The 19758-nt window shown below is 49.7% G+C and overlaps 3 protein-coding genes across 8 annotated transcripts in view; 1 reads left to right on the forward strand and 2 right to left on the reverse strand.

Annotated features, from left to right (window-relative positions):
• The window catches only part of LOC102084422 (feather keratin Cos1-1/Cos1-3/Cos2-1-like), a 61068-nt gene extending 48660 nt beyond the window's left edge, over window positions 1–12408 (forward strand). For 4 of the 6 annotated variants that reach the window (XM_065039929.1, XM_065039924.1, XM_065039923.1 and 1 more), the window contains exon 2: window positions 11765–12408. In XM_065039929.1, coding sequence (XP_064896001.1) covers window positions 11786–12091 — 306 coding nt within the window. In that variant the 5' untranslated portion in view covers window positions 11765–11785 and the 3' untranslated portion in view covers window positions 12092–12408. Of the gene's footprint in view, window positions 1–11321; window positions 11469–11505; window positions 11542–11764 lie in introns of those variants that run through there. The other 2 variants (XM_065039925.1, XM_065039926.1) reach the window with 2 other exon arrangements.
• Window positions 2294–3332, reverse strand: LOC110354867 (feather keratin Cos1-1/Cos1-3/Cos2-1-like). Its single transcript, XM_065039922.1, has 2 exons — window positions 3219–3332; window positions 2294–2923 (listed from the first exon to the last, which is right to left on the reverse strand). The coding sequence occupies exons 1-2, from the start codon at window positions 3267–3269 to the stop codon at window positions 2597–2599; spliced, it is 378 nt and encodes a 125-aa protein (XP_064895994.1). The 5' UTR covers window positions 3270–3332; the 3' UTR covers window positions 2294–2596.
• A 2431-nt stretch (window positions 12409–14839) lies between the features above and the next one.
• Window positions 14840–15936, reverse strand: LOC135576206 (feather keratin Cos2-2-like). Its single transcript, XM_065039955.1, has 2 exons — window positions 15782–15936; window positions 14840–15484 (listed from the first exon to the last, which is right to left on the reverse strand). Exon 2 carries the CDS (start codon window positions 15461–15463, stop codon window positions 15158–15160), a length of 306 nt encoding a protein of 101 aa, XP_064896027.1. The 5' UTR covers window positions 15464–15484; window positions 15782–15936; the 3' UTR covers window positions 14840–15157.
• Between the last annotated feature and the right edge of the window lie 3822 nt (window positions 15937–19758).

Consider the following 19758-nt stretch of genomic DNA (forward strand, 5'->3'; position numbering starts at 1 on the left):
CAGTTTGATTTTTTTTCTGTCTTCCTGGCTTTCACTGAGTTCATGATCCTCTCAGTGGTGTCCTTTAAATGCGATGTCACCATACTCAATTCTCCATTGCAATACTCCCATTAGAGAGAAAATCTGCTTCCTGCAAATCCTGGTAGCACAGGCATTGGGACTGTGGTCATCTTCATTCAGGTGAAACTTCTGCTGCCTGGCCATTCCACATCAAAAAAACATGGCTGGAATCAAAGTTCCGTGACTCAGCCTTTGCTGATCCTGACCCAGGGGCCACCACCACTCTTGTGTGTGCATCTTACTGTGCCTAAGGGCTGGAGAACGTGTCCTCTGAGGGAAGACTGAAGGAGATAGGTCTTTTCTCCTAGAAGAACTGAAGTCTTGGGGGGAGCTCATTATAGTATTCTAGTAATTCTAGTCTTCAAAGAAGTTGGGAGCTTTCTCATCACAAGGAGCCAGGGAGCCAGATGGAGAAGGGCCAACGAGTACAAGTGTCACTGGGAGAGGTTTCATCTTGAAATCAGAAATATCTTTTTTACATTAAGAACAATCTTTCATGGGAATGACCCCCCAGGGATGTGGTAGAGTGCCAATCACTGCAAGTTTCCAAGGTGCGACTGGACAGGGTGGTAGATAATCTCAGCTTGTCTCTCCTATGGAAGACTGAACCATATGATCCTTCGTCGTCACTTTCAATATTGAGTACACTATGACTCTCACAATGAGTCCCTTCAGTCATTATGTCATGATATGCCAACCAAATTACTGCACAACTTCCATCTCAAAAAAAATGCTCATTCCAAAAGAGGTTATTGCAATTGGGATTGGTATTATTTTGCAGAGAAAATGGGATGCTGCATGGCCAATATCCTCTTCATTTCCAAGACTTGTTTACCTAAAGAGACATCCACTGCAGGCAGAGAATAGCAAAGAGGGACATGAACCTTTGAACTTCTTCTCTAGAAGGACAGTCATGATCAAGAGATATGAGAACCCCACAAATTTGAGTCAGCAAGTCCATATGAGACTTTCATCTAGAGTGGCAGACACATGTACACAGAGGAGAGTCTTGATTGTCTAGGTCATGTAGGTGACAGCTCTCTTGTGCAGGGATATGCTCCATGCTGGGGTCCATTGTCTGGGCCCAGGGTAGAGCAGGGCCACGGGACCATGCTGGGGACTTGCCTTTCTGGGCTTAGGATCAGTACTTTTCCTCTCAGTGTAACTGCCAAGACTGATGCTGTTTACTGCAGAGCCTGGTGTGGGCAGAGGTGACCTACCAAGAGGGCCCAACCCTTCACTGTAGTGTGCCCATGTGTTTCCCAGGTGTGTGCAGGGTCTCTTGCAGGACAGCTCTACAATGGCCAGGGACTGCACTGCTGAAAAGATCCTGGCCTGTAAGTAAGGAGCAGTGGTGATATGAGCAGAGTTTGATCTGGCCCTGCCTCAGAGAACTTAGGGACCCAAGGGAGGGAAGGGTCATCTCTTGTGTCTCAGCTGTGTTTGGGTTGGTGCCTGTCCTGTACAACTGCAGATGCCCAGTGAGATGGATAATGATGATGTCTCTGCCCTGAAGTGTGGACAGGATGAACATGTGGGCAATCTCACCTTGTCCATGGAGTTCTGTGTGCCTGAACCATCATTTTGAGCCCAGTAGTGCCTTCAGAATTTGATTTTCTGCCCCCAGGAACCCTCAGGCGATGACATCCAGAATGATTTGTTCTCATCGTTTTTACAGAGATGGAGGTGAAGCTGACTGGTCTGTAGTTTCCTTTTCTATCAACTGGACACAATTAAGATTCACATGGACAGGGTGCTGGGCCATCTTGTCTATCCTGTGGTTTTGACAAGGAAGGTTGGTCCAAGTGATCCCTGTGGTCCCTTCCAACCTGGTATTCTATGATGATGATGATGCAGATGCATGTCTACTGAGCACCTGGGGACTGCCAGGTGCTGAAGGATGCTATGAGGTTCATCTGTCTCTCTGCCTGTGCCCATGTGTGTAGCACATGCAGACTATTCAGGTAATGGAGGGAAGGAAGCAGACATTTGAAGGTGTGGATTGTTGCCAGGAATTGCTGTTTCCAAGCCCAACTCCTGCCACACTTTGGAACCCTTTCTTCACTTCTGGACATTGACTGTGGAGTAGGCATGAAAGTGTTCCTCAGATCCAAGAGAATGGGCAGAAAAAAAAATCCACTGCAGGACATCCCACCTTCCCATTCCTCCACCTTTTTCCTGCAGCAGACTGGAACAGTTGCCTCAGAAGGCAGAAGAACTCAGAGGACAAGGCTTGGATGCAAAACAACTTTAATGAGACTCAAGAAGAAAAGGAAACACCACAAAGGGTCATAAAGATGTGTTGAAACTCCTGAAGGGTGTCGGTCTGCCTGCCCTGCAGAGGGAGGGAGTCCAACAGGTCCCCACTAGGCTGGCCTTGAAAGATAGAAACAGCAGAGGACAGAATGAGAGATGAAAGTGGAAGAGGTAAACAACGGTTCAGATCTCTGAATGCAATGCCATGAAGCTCTATCTCCTTCAAGGACCATGTTTCAAGGTCTTAGCAGGTTGTTGCCCAGGGATGGTCCCAGCAGCTTTAGCAGGGGCGACATCTGCTGCCACAGTAGCAGCTGGTAATGCAGGAGAGGTCAAAGCCCCCAGAGCTGATGGGAACTCCCTCACAGCTGAGGATGCTGCCAACAGCAGCAGAGGTGGAGGAGCCCACAACGGTGTTCTGAGGGAAGGAGCTGAGGATGGGGCCAGGCAGGGTCACCACCACAGGGGAGGGCTCAATGACAACGGTGGAGTCCTGGCACTGCCTGACACAGGGCTCATTGCAGCTGTTGGCCAGCGGGGTTGGGCCACAGGGCTGGCAGGGCACACATGGGTTGCAGCAGGACATGTCTCTGGGACAGAGGCTCACCTGGAAGAGAGGTTAGGAGGAAATAGAGCATGTGAGTTTGATCATGAGAAGCAGCACTGCATCCAGCCACAGAGGACACAAGGCACCTCCTGGCCCAACATACACTGCCCATGTCAAATTCCAGGAGCCACCTCCACTATGTCCAAGCATCTCTCTGCAGAAGACCTTCTCTCCCCTTCCCTCTCCCATGGGAAAAAGCTCCCACACCAGGGCCAAGACAGACCCTGTCAGCTGAGACACACTTCGAGGAAAGACACCTGATCCTGAAGAGGAGGAGAAGAGGCTTCACACTCACCTGATTCCCAAGGAGAAGGAGGCGAGAGAAGTGGATGAGAGAGCAGAGCATTGGGCTGCCTTTTATAGGAGTCCTGCACTGCCTCAGGCCCAGGCACTCTGTGGAAGCAATAATTTTCTGACAAGCTCACGATGAATGTAAAACACACCAACTAATGGCATGGGCTGTGTCCTGGTTTCCTACACTGCCACCTTTTCATTTCCTGGCTTCTGCCACATGTTTTCCCATATGAAGGCTTTTTCTGTAAGTGCCAGGATGAAAGGCCTGAGGATTTCCAGAGGGAACACAAGTCAGTGCATGTAGAAGCCTCACCTCAAGTGCTGGTGGCATCCTGTGCAGGCAGGTGATGTGCACCTGGGTGATTCCTGTGGGCTCCTTTGTGGCAAAGTTTCCTAGAAATGGGCAACAGTTTTATTTTTCCGTATGGTGCCCAAGGACTGCCATTTAGGACAATATGTCATATCCTTTTCTCTTGTCATCCCAACACTTCTCTGATCATCACACGGGTGGGCCTTTCCTGGAAGTATTTCACACTATAGAAACACTAACAGTGCTTTCAGTACAATTTTGCTGGGATCCTTTGTTTCATTCCCTGCTTTTGTGCAGTCTCCACAGGTCCTCCTACAAAACCAGGAGAATATTTGGGGCCTCCCTTTTCCCTGGGATACTTGAATCCTTTTCTACCACAGTGGTGCCCAGCATCTCCTCATCAAAGTCCCCACTGATGTTTTCATGCCTTTCTGTAAGTGTACAGATTGCTTCATGGTTCCATGCAGGCCTGCACAAGCAAACCTGTGTCAGACTGTACCTCTGTGACACTCATCATGAGGGCACATGCAAGTCACAGCAGGGAACTCTCTCCCGGTGTGTCCATGAGCACCACAGGGCACGAAGTTGCCCTTGCCAGAAGGAGCCCGTCTGCACCTGAGTGGCGGTGCCTTTATCCTGGCAGAGAAGTGCTCAGAGAACTGAAATGCAGTCTCTGCCTCCTGCACCCTCCCTTTCTTAATTTACAGACAGGGAAAAAGTCCAAGAATCCCTACCCACCTGTGCAGGCCATTATCCATGTGGTGATACCCTGCTGATGCAGTATTGCTGGTGACTAGGGTGGGACACAGGCTCCTCATGTCCATGCTAATAGCATAAGTATTTCTGCAGCTCATCTGCCTGGAGCTCAGTGAGATAGTGACCAACAGCTTGCACTAAATGGCTTTTGAAATAAAGGAACAGGGGTCCAGGTGTAACTCTGCTGTGAGATGGAGGAGAAAATCGCTGGGTGGATTGTGAAGAGTCAAAGCGCTTTGAGTGAAATTTCTTTTGGTGTTTGAACCCCAGAACTTCCATATGTCACATAAAAAATCTGAGTCTGAAGCCCCAGCAGCTGTGTCTAGGAATATGGGTAGATGTGGATTCCAGGTAAGCACCAAAACCATGATGATTTTTCATCAGTAAGTCAGTAAAAGTCTGTACTTGATCAGAAAGGAACTGTTGTGTACTGACTGCAACCCCCTATTCTGCCTCCCGATGTGCTGTTTAAGAGTGGAGCAAAGAGAGAAGCCTGGAATGAAAGAGGGAATTGGAGTCTGTGAAAAGATTTGGGGATGCGGGGAAAGTACTTGATGATATTCTGGATGTTTTTCAGCATCATGAATCTTCCCAAGTTAATGCTCTTTTGCTTCTGATGATAACTTGCATGTAATCCCTCTGTCTTTACCAGGACCTATGACTACTTTCATCTTAAGTTCTCCTCCTGTCCTGTAGAGGAGGGAGAGGACATCCAGTTAGGTGGTTCCCTGGAAGCCAGCCAAGGTCGTCTTAGTTTTTCAACACTTATAGTAATTAGAAGATCCATGTGTGTTTGTTATTTCCATGCTTCATTTCTGCTTTCTCTTTCTGCCGTCACAAGACATCTCTCCAGCTATTGCTTCCCTGTGGGGATGGTGAGCCATGATGTCAATTGATATTTGTGCTCGTGTACCCCAGATATGTGATCCCTTCCCTTTAATGCATGCCAGGTCCCATCATTCTGGACATGGTGGGAAGCTGAAGATGAGGCTCTGGGCTTTAGTCAAAGCAATTTCTCTTAAAATCCCCTACTTACATTCTCATATCCATGTTCTGTGTCTGAGCCTCCTGCCAATGAACAGCTCCATCCAGATCAAGAGGAACGGCCTCGAGTGCTTATGAGGCTGCTGACCTCTCAGGGCCTCCTGCAGCACTGGGGTCCTCCCATGATGACAGCACAAGTTGGGATCACTATCCTTAGGGCATGCTCAGGGGCCAAGGGGGAAATTTCCAAGCAGAGATGCAGCAAGGAAAGGGCTGAAACCCCACCAAAAGAAAGCCAAGACATCTGCTGGGGGGGAGATGGATGCTGTGTAGCAGAGAACAAGGGTTTCTCTGCCTGAGCCCAGGGATCCTCCTGCCTAGCCTGTAGCCACAAAGCCACCTCAGCCCAGCCTCAGCCTCTCTCCATGACCAACAATTTCTCATCTTCCCTTCCTACAATCCCAATCTCAGAGCACTAATGTATGACCAAGAAGTTGGTGTCAGCTCATTGTCTTTGCAGGCTGGACCCTGTCCCGGAGAAGGGGGAGGAGAAGAGGGAGTTCCCATTTACCTGGTTCCTAAGGTGAAAGTGATGACTGAATTGCTTCAGAGAGAGACCAGTTGAACTGGCTTTTCTTCACGTGGGCTCAGGCCCAAAGGCACACACTGCATAAGCCATGATTTTCCTGCATGGCACGTGCTGCTGTTTCCCTTTATGCTGCCTTTGATTTCCCACTTTATGACAGGGCCTCACAGCACCCTATCAAGGGTGCTTGGCTAAGAAGTGAGAGTAGTTCTGGAGAGACATTTTGGACAGGGCTGGGCTGCAGCGGTGTCTCCTGAAGAGGTGGGCGCAAGAGCTTTGCTGGACTTCAGCATGGGCCTGGGGAGGATTTGGACAGAAGAGCATTGCAGTGATGGGGGACAATTCAATTCAGGGTCCCTGTGTGCTGGCCCTGAGAGAAGCCTGAATTTCCTGGTATTGCTGCTGCACCTTGAGCTCTGCATTTCACAGAATCATGGAACTGTTGAGGTTGGAAGGCATCTCTGCAGACAACCCTGCCCAATACCTCTGCTAGAGTAGGGTCAGCTGGAGCACATTGCCTAAGAGCTCTATCGAGACATGTTTTGAGTATCTCCACAGATAAGGTTGCACAACCTCTCTGAACTACCTGTTCCAGTGTTTGACCACCTCCATAGTGAAAAAGGATTTTTTTGGAGCTGCAGATGCACAACTGAGATAGGACACAGCAGTAAGGGTTCTGTAAGGCAGGCAGAACCCCCGTGCCCCTTTCCACCATTGGTCACTCACTGGAGAGTTCCCAGCTCATGAGGTGTCTCAGTGGAACCAAAAACCCCACAGCTGACTGATGGGAGTCAGGTATGGAGCAGCACACAGTCAAGAACCGCGGCCCAGCCTGTCCAGATGTTTCCTCTGCTGCTGTGAGATGTTCTGTGCAGGGGGTGGGCCACCTCGCAGGCCACTCTGGGGATCCTGAGGGGGGTCTCTCTGTCATTGTGTGGGGAAGAGGAAAGGCACTTGCCACGATTGTGAGACGGGACGCACTTTGATGCAAACAAATTGTCCGCTTTATTAGTGTACTTCACATACATTTATACTTTTCCTCAGCAACATGCTTTGAGCTGATTGGTGTTTCTGTTACCGTGTTACCGACTGATTGGGCTACACTGTACACTAGACATTTACAGATTGGCTAATGCTAAGACATTTTCTTAAACTGTTACTACCTTAACTCAAGCAATCTTCCCTGTGCAAGAACAACAGTTCCTCTTTTACAGGACAACTGTTTTACAACTTTACTAACATAGAGTCAGCACTCTCTATTCCTTCTAAGTAAGGTTCTTGCCTTTATACTTCCCATGGCCTGTGACCAACAAGTTCCAGCACGTCTCCTTTTACCAATTGATAAGTGCTGGGAGTTTTGCTGAGGTCAGCCAAATCCTGTCCCACAGGCACTGTGGTATGAGCCAGAATGCTTGCTTTTAATAAAAAGATCTTCAGAGAAGAGCCAGTGTGTGGTTTCCCCTGTGTGATGATGTTACCTGATGCTCGAGTTCCCCTCTCCTTCTCCAGGCCGTGGGGCCCAGAAGCTACATCTCCTGGATCTCAGCCATGGCCAAATGGTTAGGAACCCCTGTCTCATTAGAGGTTTGGAAAGAGACCTTATGGCACAACTGGATTTTTCTAACACATATCTGACACACTCAAGTGTGCACCAGGATGCACAGAGACAAGCGAATGTGCACAAGGCCAGAGATGTGCAAAGAATGTATAGGTAAAGAGAAAAGTGGTCTGACCAAAGGCAAACAGGTGTGTGCACAGCCAGGCAGACAAGAACATGAGTGTGCACGAAGAGAATCACACAGACTGGTACACAATCACGCTAACAGGCACATTATTGTAGATGAGCACATAGCAATGGATGTGACTGAGGAGCTTCTGGGGACATCCCCTCCAGAGCAGGAACAGGGCACTCCAAGCAGGACAGATGTGCTGGCAGCATTGCTCTAAGTGTCTCAGGGATCCATGGACTGTCCAGAAAGAGGAGGAGGCCAAAGAGTTTGCAATTTTCTCCTGAGGGCAGCTTAGAGTGAAAGAGAGATGAAAACATGAAGTGCAGCCCACCTGCCTCTGAATTCAAACAACTGACTGCTGGATCAAGCAGGGAGAGAATCAGAGAGCACATTGCACATGCTAAGAGGAGCCCCTGGGGACAAGCCAAGGATTGCAGGGCTAGGAGCAGTTGTGGCCCTTCCTGTCAATAGGATTATGAAAAAAATCCACCGGATGTCCCCAGGTTGACATGACCTTCTTCCACTGGACCCCTCTGGTCTTCTGCCCACACTGATGCATCCTTGCTCTGGACATCCTGGGAATTCTCAGCCCAGCACTCAAAAGAAGCATCTATGAGGCACTGGTCATGACATAACCTTTTAATACATATGCAGTACAGAGGGAAAGAACAGCAGGTGCCATGTCATTATCCCAGATGTCTCCATTCAGTAGGAGCATTCAGGAAAATTGTGGTTTTCTCCTCCCCCTTCTCATATAGGATGGGATCCAGTCTTCAAGGGCAATTAAGGTTGTATCAGCTCCTCGGTTCTTTGCTAGTGCTCTGAGATCATAGTCATTCAATATGGCAGAGGAGAGGCAGTTTATCATTGAGAGAGGATGATGGTGAGCTGATGTCACTTTGTGGCTACAGGCCAGGCAGGAGGATCTCTGGGCCTGGCTCCTAACAGAGGGACCCTGCTGGGCTCAGTCAAATAAGCTCTTGTTGCCCCTGCACAGCGTCCTCCTCCCTACTCAGCAGGTGCCTTTGCTGTCTAACCTTAAGTAAGGTCACAAGGTGATTGACTTTGTTCATTTTTTTCCATCCCAGCTCACATGGGCTGCCCTGGGCAATGACAGTTAGGAGGATTTTAAGGTGAAATCAGCGGTATCTTGTTGTCCCAACTCACTCTCTGGTCAAGACAAGAACAATATTGGCCATCCTTGTGGTCACCAAGCAAGAAGTGCTTAATTGTCTAAGCTCACTACACCCTTCAACCAAGACAAGAAAAGACACGTAATTCTGGACTATCTAATGATCACCATGTGAGGAACGCCACTTCATTTCTGCTCACTGCACCTGTGATTAAGGCAAGAACAATTGTAACCCAAGTGAGTATGCAAAGGCATCTGGGTAGAAATCACCAGGCAACCTGGTGGGGTGGGTCTGTACTACCAAACACAGCCACACAGTGCCCTGTGCAGCCTCAGTGCCACATTACACAGGGTTGCAGGGTTGACGTGTCCTGTGGAATGCACAGCCCCAATTCCATCAGACAGTCACCTCCAAGATAGAAGGTTATTCACATAGGCCTGCAAGATGATACAGACGAAACTGTAGGGAGAGCACAGATGTGAACAGCCCTTGCTCTCTCTTTGCAGTTCATGGACTAGTTCAATTCCATCATGGGATGCAGGGGTAGAACAGTTCTATGGTGGAAGCTCCCTCACCACCTTCTGCTTTTCCCTCTGGCAACTAACTCCAGCCCCTCACAGGAAGAGGATCTTTGTTGGAAGATCTCTGGGTGCACAGGGAAAATAGAGCTACCAGGGCGGAACTGAGGGCCCTTTCCCAGTGCTCAGCCTTGCACAGAAGGGCCACCACCCAGGATGCCAGGAGAGGAGACGTGTACTATGCCCCTCCTGCCAGTTTCCTCCTCTCCTGATGTCTATAGCTCATAGGGAACAGCGTTTGGTGCTTTCACCTCAGAAACTTGGGACTAGAAACACAGTCAAGATGTTGTGTACTGACCTCTCTCTGATACTTTGAGAGAGGATAGGCCAGAAGAGAGAGGCAATGAGGGAAAAATAGTTAGGGAAAGAAAAGCTGTAAGCCTGCCACTAGTTACCAGGTACACGAGCACGAAGGCCAGTTGACATAATTGGCCACCATCTTCACAGGGGAACAACAGCAGGAGAAAGAGACTGCTCTTGGCACAGGTAGAAATCAAGTATGGAAGTGGCAAACAATTTTTACCATTATTTCCACAACTGTTACAAAACCAAGAGGACCTTGGCTGGCTTCCAGGAACCCACCCAGCTCGACGCCCTGTCCCTCCTCTATGGGACAGAAGGAGAATGTAAGGTGAAAATTGTCATGGGTCCAGGAACAGACACAGGCATTTCTTGCCAACTAATGCCAGAGGCAAAATATATTTCTCTTGGGGGAGATTCATTTAATCTATTACCAATAAAAAATAGAGCAGGGTGGTGAGAAACAGACAAAAGAATTTCAAGTATGTTAACGGCATTGGCAACGGTTTTTCACAGACTCATCTTCCCTCCTTCATTCCAGGCATCACTATTTGCTCCACTCTTAAGCAGCACAGTGGGAAGCAGAATAGGGGGTTGTGGTAAATTCACAAAAGCTCCTTTCTGATCAAGTGCGAACTGTGACTGACCTGCAGAGCAACACCTGGATCCCTGTTCCTTATAGTCCAATACCCATGTGGTGAGACCTCTTTGCTTCTACCTCACTCAGCACCAGGATAATGAGTTCCAGAAATGCATCTGACATTGGCATGGATGTGAGGAGCCTGTGTCCCATCCCAGCCGCCAGCAACACTGCATCAGCAGGGTATCACCACAGGGACAATGGTCTGCAAAGGTGAGCAGTATTCTCGGCCTTTCTCCCTGTTTGTAAAGCAAGAAAGAGAGGGTGCAGGAAGCAGAGACTGCATTTCAGTTCCCTGAGCATCTCTCTGCCAGGACAAAGGCACCACCATTCAGCTGCAAAAGGACTCCAACTGGCAAGGGCAACCTCCTGCTCTACGGTGTCCATGGTCAAATCAGGGGAGAGTCCCCAGCTGTGATCTCCACATGCTCGCATGATGAGGGTCACAGAGGTACGGACTGAGACAGGTGTGCTCACGCAGGCCTGCGTGGAACCATGCAAAAATCTGTACACTCACAGAAAGCCGAGGAAACATCAGCAAGTGGAGACTCTGCTGAGGAGATATTGGGGACCACAGTGGCAGTATTCAAGTATTCCAGGTAAAACCAGGCCCCAAACATGATCCCGTCATTCCCTGAGGACCTGCAGAGAGTGCACAGAGAGGACATGAGGTAAAGGAGCCCAGCAAAATCATACTGAAAGCAGGATTAATGTTGCTATAGTGTCAGACACTCCCACCAGAGACCCACAAGTGTGCAACAAGGAGCAACTATGAAGAAGGTGACAGGAGCAACAGAAAAGGATAAGTCTTGTTGTCCCAAATGGCAGTCCTTGAGCACCAGATGGGAAACATAAGAGCATTGCCCACTTCCAGAAAACCTTGCCACAAAGAAACCCACAGGAATGACCCAGGTACAGATCATCTGCCTGCACAGGTTGCCACCAGAACTTCGGCTAAAACTTATGCCTATGCCTTTCATCCTGGCATTAACAGAAAACTTCATATGGGAAAGAACGTGCAAAATGCCAGGAAATGAAAAGGTGGCAGTGCAGGAAACTAGGACAGAGCCCATATCATTAGCTGGTGTATTTTGCATTCACCATGAGCTTGTCAGAAAATTATTGCTTCCACAAAAGGAGCCTGGGCCTGAGGCAGTGCAGGACTCCTATAAAAGGCAGCCCAACGCTCTGCTCTCTCATCCACTTCTCTCGCCTCCTTCTACTGGGGAATCAGGTAAGTGTGAAGCTTCTTCTTGTCCTGCTTCTGGATCAACTGTCTTTCCTCTATGTGTGTCTCAGCTGACGAGGTCAGTCCTGGCCATGGGATGGGAGCTTTTTCCCATGGGAGAAGGAAGGGGATAGAAGGTATTCTGCAGAGTGGTGCTGGGACTTGATGATGGTGGCTCCTGGGATTTGATCTGGGCAGCATATGTTAGGCCAGGAGGTGCCTTGGCTCCACTGTGGTTGGGTGCAGTGCTGCTTCTCAAGAGCAACCCCTCATGCTTTATTTCCTCCTGCCCTCTCCCTCAGGTGAACCTCTGTCCCAGAGACATGTCCTGCTGCAACCCATGCGTGCCCTGCCAGCCGTGTGGCCCAACCCCACTGGCCAACAGCTGCAATGAGCCCTGTGTCAGGCAGTGCCAGAACTCCACCGTTGTCATTGAGCCCTCCCCTGTGGTGGTGACCCTGCCTGGCCCCATCCTCAGCTCCTTCCCTCAGAACACCGTTGTGGGCTCCTCCACCTCTGCTGCTGTTGGTAGCATCCTCAGCTGTGAGGGAGTTCCCATCAACTCTGGGGGCTTTGACCTCTCCTGCATTACCAGCCGCTACTGTGGCAGCAGATGCCGACCCTGCTAAAGATGCTGGCAACATCCTCAAGCAGGAAACTCTGAAGACCTTTGAGCACAGTTCTTGAAAGGAGATAAGTCTCAATGACATTGCATTCAGAGCTTTAATCTGTTGCTTACTTCTTCAACTCTCATCTCTCATTCTTTCCCCTGCTGATTCTGTCTCCAAGGCCTGCCTAGGGGGGACATGTTGGTCTCCTACCCTCTGCAGGTCAGGAAGACTGACACCCTGCCAGAGTTTCACTGCATCCTTGGGGGTGCCCTTGGTGCTCCCTGTGAACCACCTCCATTTCTTCTTGACACTCATTAAAGTTGTACTGCATCCAAGCCTGGACATTTGAGTTTCCCTTTGTTCTGAGGCAACTCTTCCAGTCAGCTGAGGGTAAACAGTGGCAGAACGGGAGGGTGGGACTCCCTGCAGCAGATTTTATTTTGTGCCCTTTCTCTTGCATCTGAGAAAACGTTCATGGCTAATCCATAGCCAATGGCCTTAAGTGATGAAATGGCTCCAAAGGGTGGCAGGAGTGGGGCTGGGAAACAGCAATACCTGGGGAGAGCCTACAGCCTCATCTCTCTCATTCCCTCCCCTCCATTACCTGACCTAGTGTACATGACCAACACACATGGGCACAAGTCGATACATACCTTATATATTCCTTCAGCACCTGACAGGGCCCTGCTGCTCTCCAGACATGCATCTGCACCACCATCATAGAATACCAGGATGAAACAGACAAAAAGGATGTCCTGGACCAACCTTTCTTGGCAAAAGCACCGGCTAGACAAGATGGTCCAGTACCGTGTTTAACTGCATCGTATAGGTGTCCAAAGTTTCAGAATCCAGCACTTCCCCAGAGATGGTATACCAATGTGTGCTTGTTCTCATCATGAATAATATTGCTCTGGTGTTCAGTCAGATTCCTCCCAGGAGTGGCTTGCACCTATTACCCATCGTTTCTTCCATGTGACTGCTTGCAGAAAGGGAGTCTCCATTTTCTTTCTAGGCACCCTTGAAATACTGGAGCATGGTGCTGAGTTCCCCACTAAGCTTCTCAAAACTGAACATATCTAATTCTTTCAGCCTTTCCTTATGCTGCAGATTCTTATTCCTTTGATCGTCTTTGTGACCCTTCTCTGTTTAGTGCAGTCCTTAGCGGCTGTAGAGCTGTCCTGCAAGAGACCCTGCTCACCCCTGGGAACCGCATGGGCACACCAATGTGCAGGGCTGTGCCCTCATGGTAGGACATCTCTCCCCACATGAGGCCCTGCAGTAAACAGCACCAGTCTCGGTGGTTACACCGGGAGGAAAACTACTTGTTTTAAGCCCAGGAAGCCAAGCCAAGCCAAGTACATGGTGCCATGGACCCACTCTGCCCTGGGGCCCAGGCAATGGACCCCAGCATGGAGTGCCTCAACGCACAAAGAGAGCTGTCACCTACAAGACCTGGACGATCAAGACACTCTTGTGGGTACATGTATCTGCCACTCTAGATGGAAGTCTCTTATGGACTTGCTGACTCATCTTTGGGGGTTCTCATTTCTCTTTGTGATGACAGTGGTGCAGTAGAGTGGATGGCATATTGTGACATCACGATTGAAGGGTTCCACTGGGAGGGAAGTGACCTTGAATGATCACCTGGTCCAGTCTTTCACGGGAAAGAGAGACAAGATGAGATTATCTACCACCCTGTCCAGTCACATCCCAATGCCCATGCTGCCAGGGATTGCAAGAAGCAGATATTCTCCTTCACGGGAGTGTTGCAACGGAGAAGTTTGCATATGGTGACATTACAATTAAAGGACATGACTGAGAGGATCAAACATGAAAATGACTGTGTCACCCAGCAGACAACACAAACTGTTTTACTCAAGGCAAGGAAAATCTACATCATTTTTGACACAACAGTGGCGGTGTATCAGGTCTTCACCAAGGAAATATGAGGAGGAAGAAGAACGGAGGTCATTTTCCACCAGGGTTGAGAAGATACGTGGAGAAGACAACGGTGCATGGGGTCATGTGCCCACCCTGGGAGGGATGGGAAGCCCAGGGGAATGAGATCAGTTACAGGTGTCTTGTTCTCCTTTGCCATGGTCCAGTACCTGACCAGAAGGAATCAGAACCCAGATAAGAGTGAAGGAGCAAAGCTGCGGTGGGTTAAATCTACTATTTTGGTTGCTGCCAGAGGGACAAACCACCTTTGTTCCTGACTGAGAGAACCCGCTTACCCCAGATAAAGGTCTGACCATACCAGGGTGAGGTGTAGATATGGACCAGAGCAGAAAGGACCTGACAGAGTTCTGACCAACACTACTGCTCTGCTGGAACTCACCATTGCCGGGGAATGGCGGATTCCCGCTGCACGTAGTTGGGTGTGTGACAGTTCCTGGGTGCATTGGTTTCTTAATTGCCTCATTCTTAATTGCTTATTTTAAGTGGCAAATGTCCCTTTTAGGTCTAATGCAGACTGTTGCTGGAGAATACATCAGGTGTGACTGGCAAGAGCAGAGAATGTTGCTTAAGAAATGCCTATGTCTTTGCCAAGGAGAGCTAAGCAAATAGACTGTCAAAGTCATTAAGTTGACTGTCCCTCAAGAGCAACTCCAGTCAGTTGAACTATGAAAACTTGAAACTGATTTACTGTGGTGTCAAGTGACAAATTTCCACTGCAGGGAGTCCCACCTTCCCTTTGATCCCTATTTTTCCCTGAGCAAAATGGAAGTGTTCTCTGTGAGCAGAAGAGGACTCGGAGACTCAGGATTAGATGCAAGACAACTTTAATGAGTTTCAAGAAGAAAAGGAAGCGGTTCACAGGGAGCACCATGGACACACACAAGGATGTGGCGAAACTCCTGCCGGGAGTCAGTCTGCCTGCCCTGGAGAGGGAGGGAGACCAACAGGTCACAGCTAGGCTGGCCTTGGGAGACAGAATAAGCAGAGGAAAGAGTAAGAGACTTCACTGAAAGAAGGAAACAGTGGTTCAAAGCTCTGAATCCAAAACCATGGATCTCTATCTCCTTTCAAGGACCATGTTCCAAGGTTTTGGGAATTTCATGGCAAAAGTACTTGCCAGCATATTTAGCAGGGGCGACATCTGCTGCCACAGTAGCGGCTGGTAATGCAGGAGAGGTCAAAGCCCCCAGAGTTGATGGGAACTCCCTCAGAGCTGAGGATGCTGCCAACAGCAGCAGAGGTGGAGGAGCCCACAACGGTGTTCTGTGGGAAGGAGCTGAGGATGGGGCCAGGCAGGGTCACAATCACTGCAGAGGGCTGGATGACAACATTGGAGCTCTGGCACTGCCTGACACAGGGCTCATTGCAGCTGTTGGCCAGCGGGGTCGGGCCGCAGGGCTGGCAGGGCAGGCACGGGTTGCAGCAGGACATGTCTCTGGGTCAGAAGGTCACCTGGAAGAGAGGGTAGGAGGAAACAGAGCGTGTGAGGTTGATCATGAGAAGCAGCACTGCATCCAACCACAGAGGACACAAGGCACCTCCTGGCCCAACATACACTGCCCATGTCAAATTCCAGGAGCCACCTCCACTATGTCCAAGCATCTCTCTGCAGAAGACCTTCTATCCCCCTTCTCTCTCCCATGGAAAATGTCTCTCACCCCAGGGCCAGAACAGACCCTGTCAGCTGAGACACACATAGAGGAAAGACCCTTGATCCAGAAGCAGGACAAGAAGAGGCTTCACACTCACCTGATTCCCCAGGAGAAGGAGGCGAGAGAAGTGGATGAGAGAGCAGAGCGTTGGGCTGCCTTTTATAGGAGTCCTGCACTGCCTCAGGCCCAGGCTCCCTTTGTGGAAGTAATAATTTTCTGACAAGCTCATGGTGAATGTAAAACACACCAGCTAATGGTATGGGCTGTGACCTGGTTTCCTGCACTGCCGCGTTTTCATTTCCTGGCATCTGCTACGTACTTTCCTATATGAAATTTTATTCTGTGAGTGTCGGGATTAAAGGCCTGAGGATTTCCAGGTTGGACTCATGTCACTATGTATATCTTTTTAGTTCATGCCCATTGCCTCGCAGATGCTTCTTTTGAAGATCGGATGAGAAATCCTGGGATTTCCGGGGCAAGGATGAATCATTGTGTTCAGAAGACAGGCACTAAGAGCCAGAGGGGTGCAGTGGAGGCAGGCGGTGTCAGCCTGGGGAACTCTGGTGGGTTATTCTGTATGGTCTTACTGACAGGAAGGGTCCCAGCTGCTCCAAGCCCTGCAATCCTTGACTTTTCCCAAGGACTCCTGTGACTGTGTGCAATGACCTCTCTCATTTTCTCCTGGCTCTCTCCACCAGTCATTGGCTGTCATATTCCTGGGCAGGTGGGCTGCAACTCATGTTTCCATCTCTCTTTCACCCTAAGCTGCCCTCAGGAGGAAATCGCAGCCTTTTTGGCCTTCTCCTCTCTCTGGCAGTCCATGGATCCCTGAGACTAATCAAGAAATGCTGCCCGTGCATCTGCCCTGCTTAGAGTGCCCCATCCCTGCTGTGGAGGGGGTGTCCCCCGCAGCTCCTCAGTCACATCCATGGCTATGTGCTGATCTGCAATAATGCACCTATTAGCATGATTGTGTACCAGTCTGTTTGATTCCCTGCATGCACATCAATGTGCTTGTCTGCCTGGCCGTGCACACACCTGTGTGCCTCTGGTGAGACCGTGTTTCTCTTTGCCTGTACAATTCTTTGCGCGTCTCTGGCCTCATGCATATTTGCTTGTGTCTGTGCATCTCTGAGATTCCTGTTGCACACGTGAGCACGTTGGATACGTGTTTAGTGCATGTGTGTGTGTACATAGTTGTGCCTGACCATTCCGAGTCCCACACTGACACCCCTCTGTGTCAGTACCAGGCACTGACTCTGTCTCAGCCCCTCATGTAAGAGGTCAGGGACAGTGCCACAGCCCTTTGGTCTCACTGAGGAGAAAGCCCAACCCTGGACAACTCATTTTGTCTTGGCTCTAGGCAGCTTCAAAGGGCTGAGCTGTTTGCCAGGGTCTTTGCATCTGGCTCTTGTAAATGCTTTGGTGATACAGGATTCACCTGGCTCTGTGAATGAGGCTTGTCCATAGCCAGGAGCTATGGGAAAAAGATTGAGAGCCTGGGGAGGCTGAGAGGAGGAAGATGGTGAACATGAGGCCTGTAGCCAACGGCACCAGTAAAGAGCACCAGCGCTGGACAGAGCCAAGCATCCCAAGTGCCAGCAATACTAGATAAGTCCAGCAGTGCTGTAAGGTCTCTTTCCAAGCCTCTAATGAGACACTGACTCCAAACTGTTCTTAGAAACTATTTGGCTGTGGCTGAGATGCAGGAGATGTAGCTTCTGGGTCCTATGGCCTGGAGAAGGAGAGTGGGATTCAAACACCAGCTACCATCACCACACAGAGGAAAGCAGCCAGTCTCCAGAGAAGGAGACTCCACAACCTCTCTGGGCAGCCTGTTCCTGTGCCTTTCCTCCTCCCCAAATGATGGAGAGAAAGACCTTCCTTAGGGTCCTCAGAGTGTTCTGGGAGATGGCGCACGTCCTGCATAAGACACCTCTCAGCAGTAGACAGAAGAGGCTGGGCCGGGCTGGCTGGGCTGAGGGTCTTGACTGTGCGCTGCTCCACACCTGCTTCCCATCAGGCAACTGTGGGGAAAGTCCTCTTCCCTTCTGGGATCTGGAGTCCACTGAGACACCCCAGTGAGTTGGGAACTCTGCAGTGAGTGACCAGTGGTGGAAAGCCGCGTGGGGGCTCTGCCTGCCTTGAAGAACCCTTCCCATTCCACTTGTGCATCCGCTGATCTAAAGAAAAGCTTTTTCACTGTGGAGGCGCTCAAACACTGGAAGAAGTAGTTCAAAGAGGTTGTGGAGTCTTAGCTGTGGAAATACTCCAATCCTGTCTTGATAGAGCTCTTAGGCAATGTGCTGACCCTACTCTAGCAGAGGCATTGGGCGAGGTCTTCTGCAGAGATGCTTTCCAACCTCAACAATTCCAAGATTCTGTGAAATGCAGAGCTCAAGGTGCAGCAGCAATACCAGGAAATTCAGGTTTCCCTCTGGGTCAACACACAGGGACCCTGAATTGAATTGCCCCCCATCACTGCAATGCTCTTCTGTCCAAATCCTCCCCAGGCCCATGCTGAAGTCCAGCAAAGCTCTTGTGCCGACCCCTTCAGGAGACACCGCTGTAGCCCCGCGCTGTCCAAAATGTCTCTCAAGAGCTACTCTCACTTCTTGGCCAAGCACCCTTGTTGAGGCACTCGGGGCGGGAATTCAAAGGCAACATTAAGAGAAGCAGCAGCACGTGTGATGTCCTTACCTGCAGAATTACCATCATTAGGAGCAAGCAGGAAAATTGTAGTTTATGCAGTGTGCTCCTTTGGGCCCGAGGCCATGTGAAGACAAAAGAAAAACTAGTTCAACTGGTCACTCCCTCAAAAAGTTCAGTCAACTCGTTCACATTGGGAGCCAAGTGAATGAGAACTCCCTTGTCTCCTTGCTCTCCTCTTATAGGAAGGGGTCCAGCCTTCAAGGACAACTCCACTGACACCTTTCCCTTGGTCCCATGTTAGTGCTCTGAGATCATGATTATGGGAGAGGGCAGAGGAGAGCTGGTTTGTCATGAAGAGGGGTTGAGGCTGGGCTGAGGTGGCTTTGTGGCTACAGGCCATGCAGGAGGATCCCTGGCCTCAGGAAAATAAACTCTTGCTCCCCGCTGCACAGCATCTACCTCCCCTCCCATCAGTTGCCCAGGGTCTTTTTTGGTGATTTCAGCCCTTCCCTTGCTGTATCTCTGCTCAGAAACATTCCCCTTGGCCTCTGAGAATGCCTCAAGCATGGTGATCCCAGCCTGTGCTGTGTCCATGGCAAGACGCCAGTGCTGCAGGAGACCCTGGCATGACAGCAGCATCATAAGCACTCAAGGCCATTCCTCTTGGTCTGGGTGGAGGTGGTCTTGGGCAGGAGGCTCAGACACAGAAGATGTCTATGGGGATGTAAGGAGAGGATTGTAGGAGAAATTGCTTTTGCCAGAGAGGGTCATCTTAGGCTTCCCAGCATCTCCAGAACCAGGGGGCATGGCATGCAAAGGGATCATATGTCCCGGGTACATGAGCACAAATATCAGTTGACATTACCGCTGATCAAACCCACAGCAGAGCAAGAGTGAGAGCAGGAGAAACAGGCTGGTTGTGATGGCACAGATAGAAAGCAGAAGTAAAGCATAGAAATGACAGACACTCCTGGTCCCTTTTAACTGCCATAACTGTTGCAAATCCAAGAAGACCTTGGCTGGCTTCCAGGCACCCACCCACCTGGCTACAGTCTCCTTCATCTACGGGACAGGTGGAAAACATAAGGTGAAAACCGTCATGGGTCCTGGTGAAGACAGGGGTATTACTCACCAATGATCATTTGGGGCACAATAGGCCTGACTTGGAGAAGAATAATTTAAATTGCTAACAATAAGAAGTGAAGCGAGATGGTAAAAAACATCCAAAATAGCCTTAAGAATTTCCCCACATTCCTTAACTCTTTTTAACAGATTCAACTTCAATCCTTCATTGCAGGCTTCTCTATTTGATCCACTCTTAAACAATACAGTGGGATGCAGACTATGGGGTTGTGGTCAATACACAACAGTTCCTTTCTGATCCAACACAGACTTTGACTGACCTACCTGTGAAAACCATCA

Source organism: Columba livia, chromosome 23, assembly GCF_036013475.1.
Source record: "Columba livia isolate bColLiv1 breed racing homer chromosome 23, bColLiv1.pat.W.v2, whole genome shotgun sequence".
NCBI classification, from domain to species: domain Eukaryota; kingdom Metazoa; phylum Chordata; class Aves; order Columbiformes; family Columbidae; genus Columba; species Columba livia.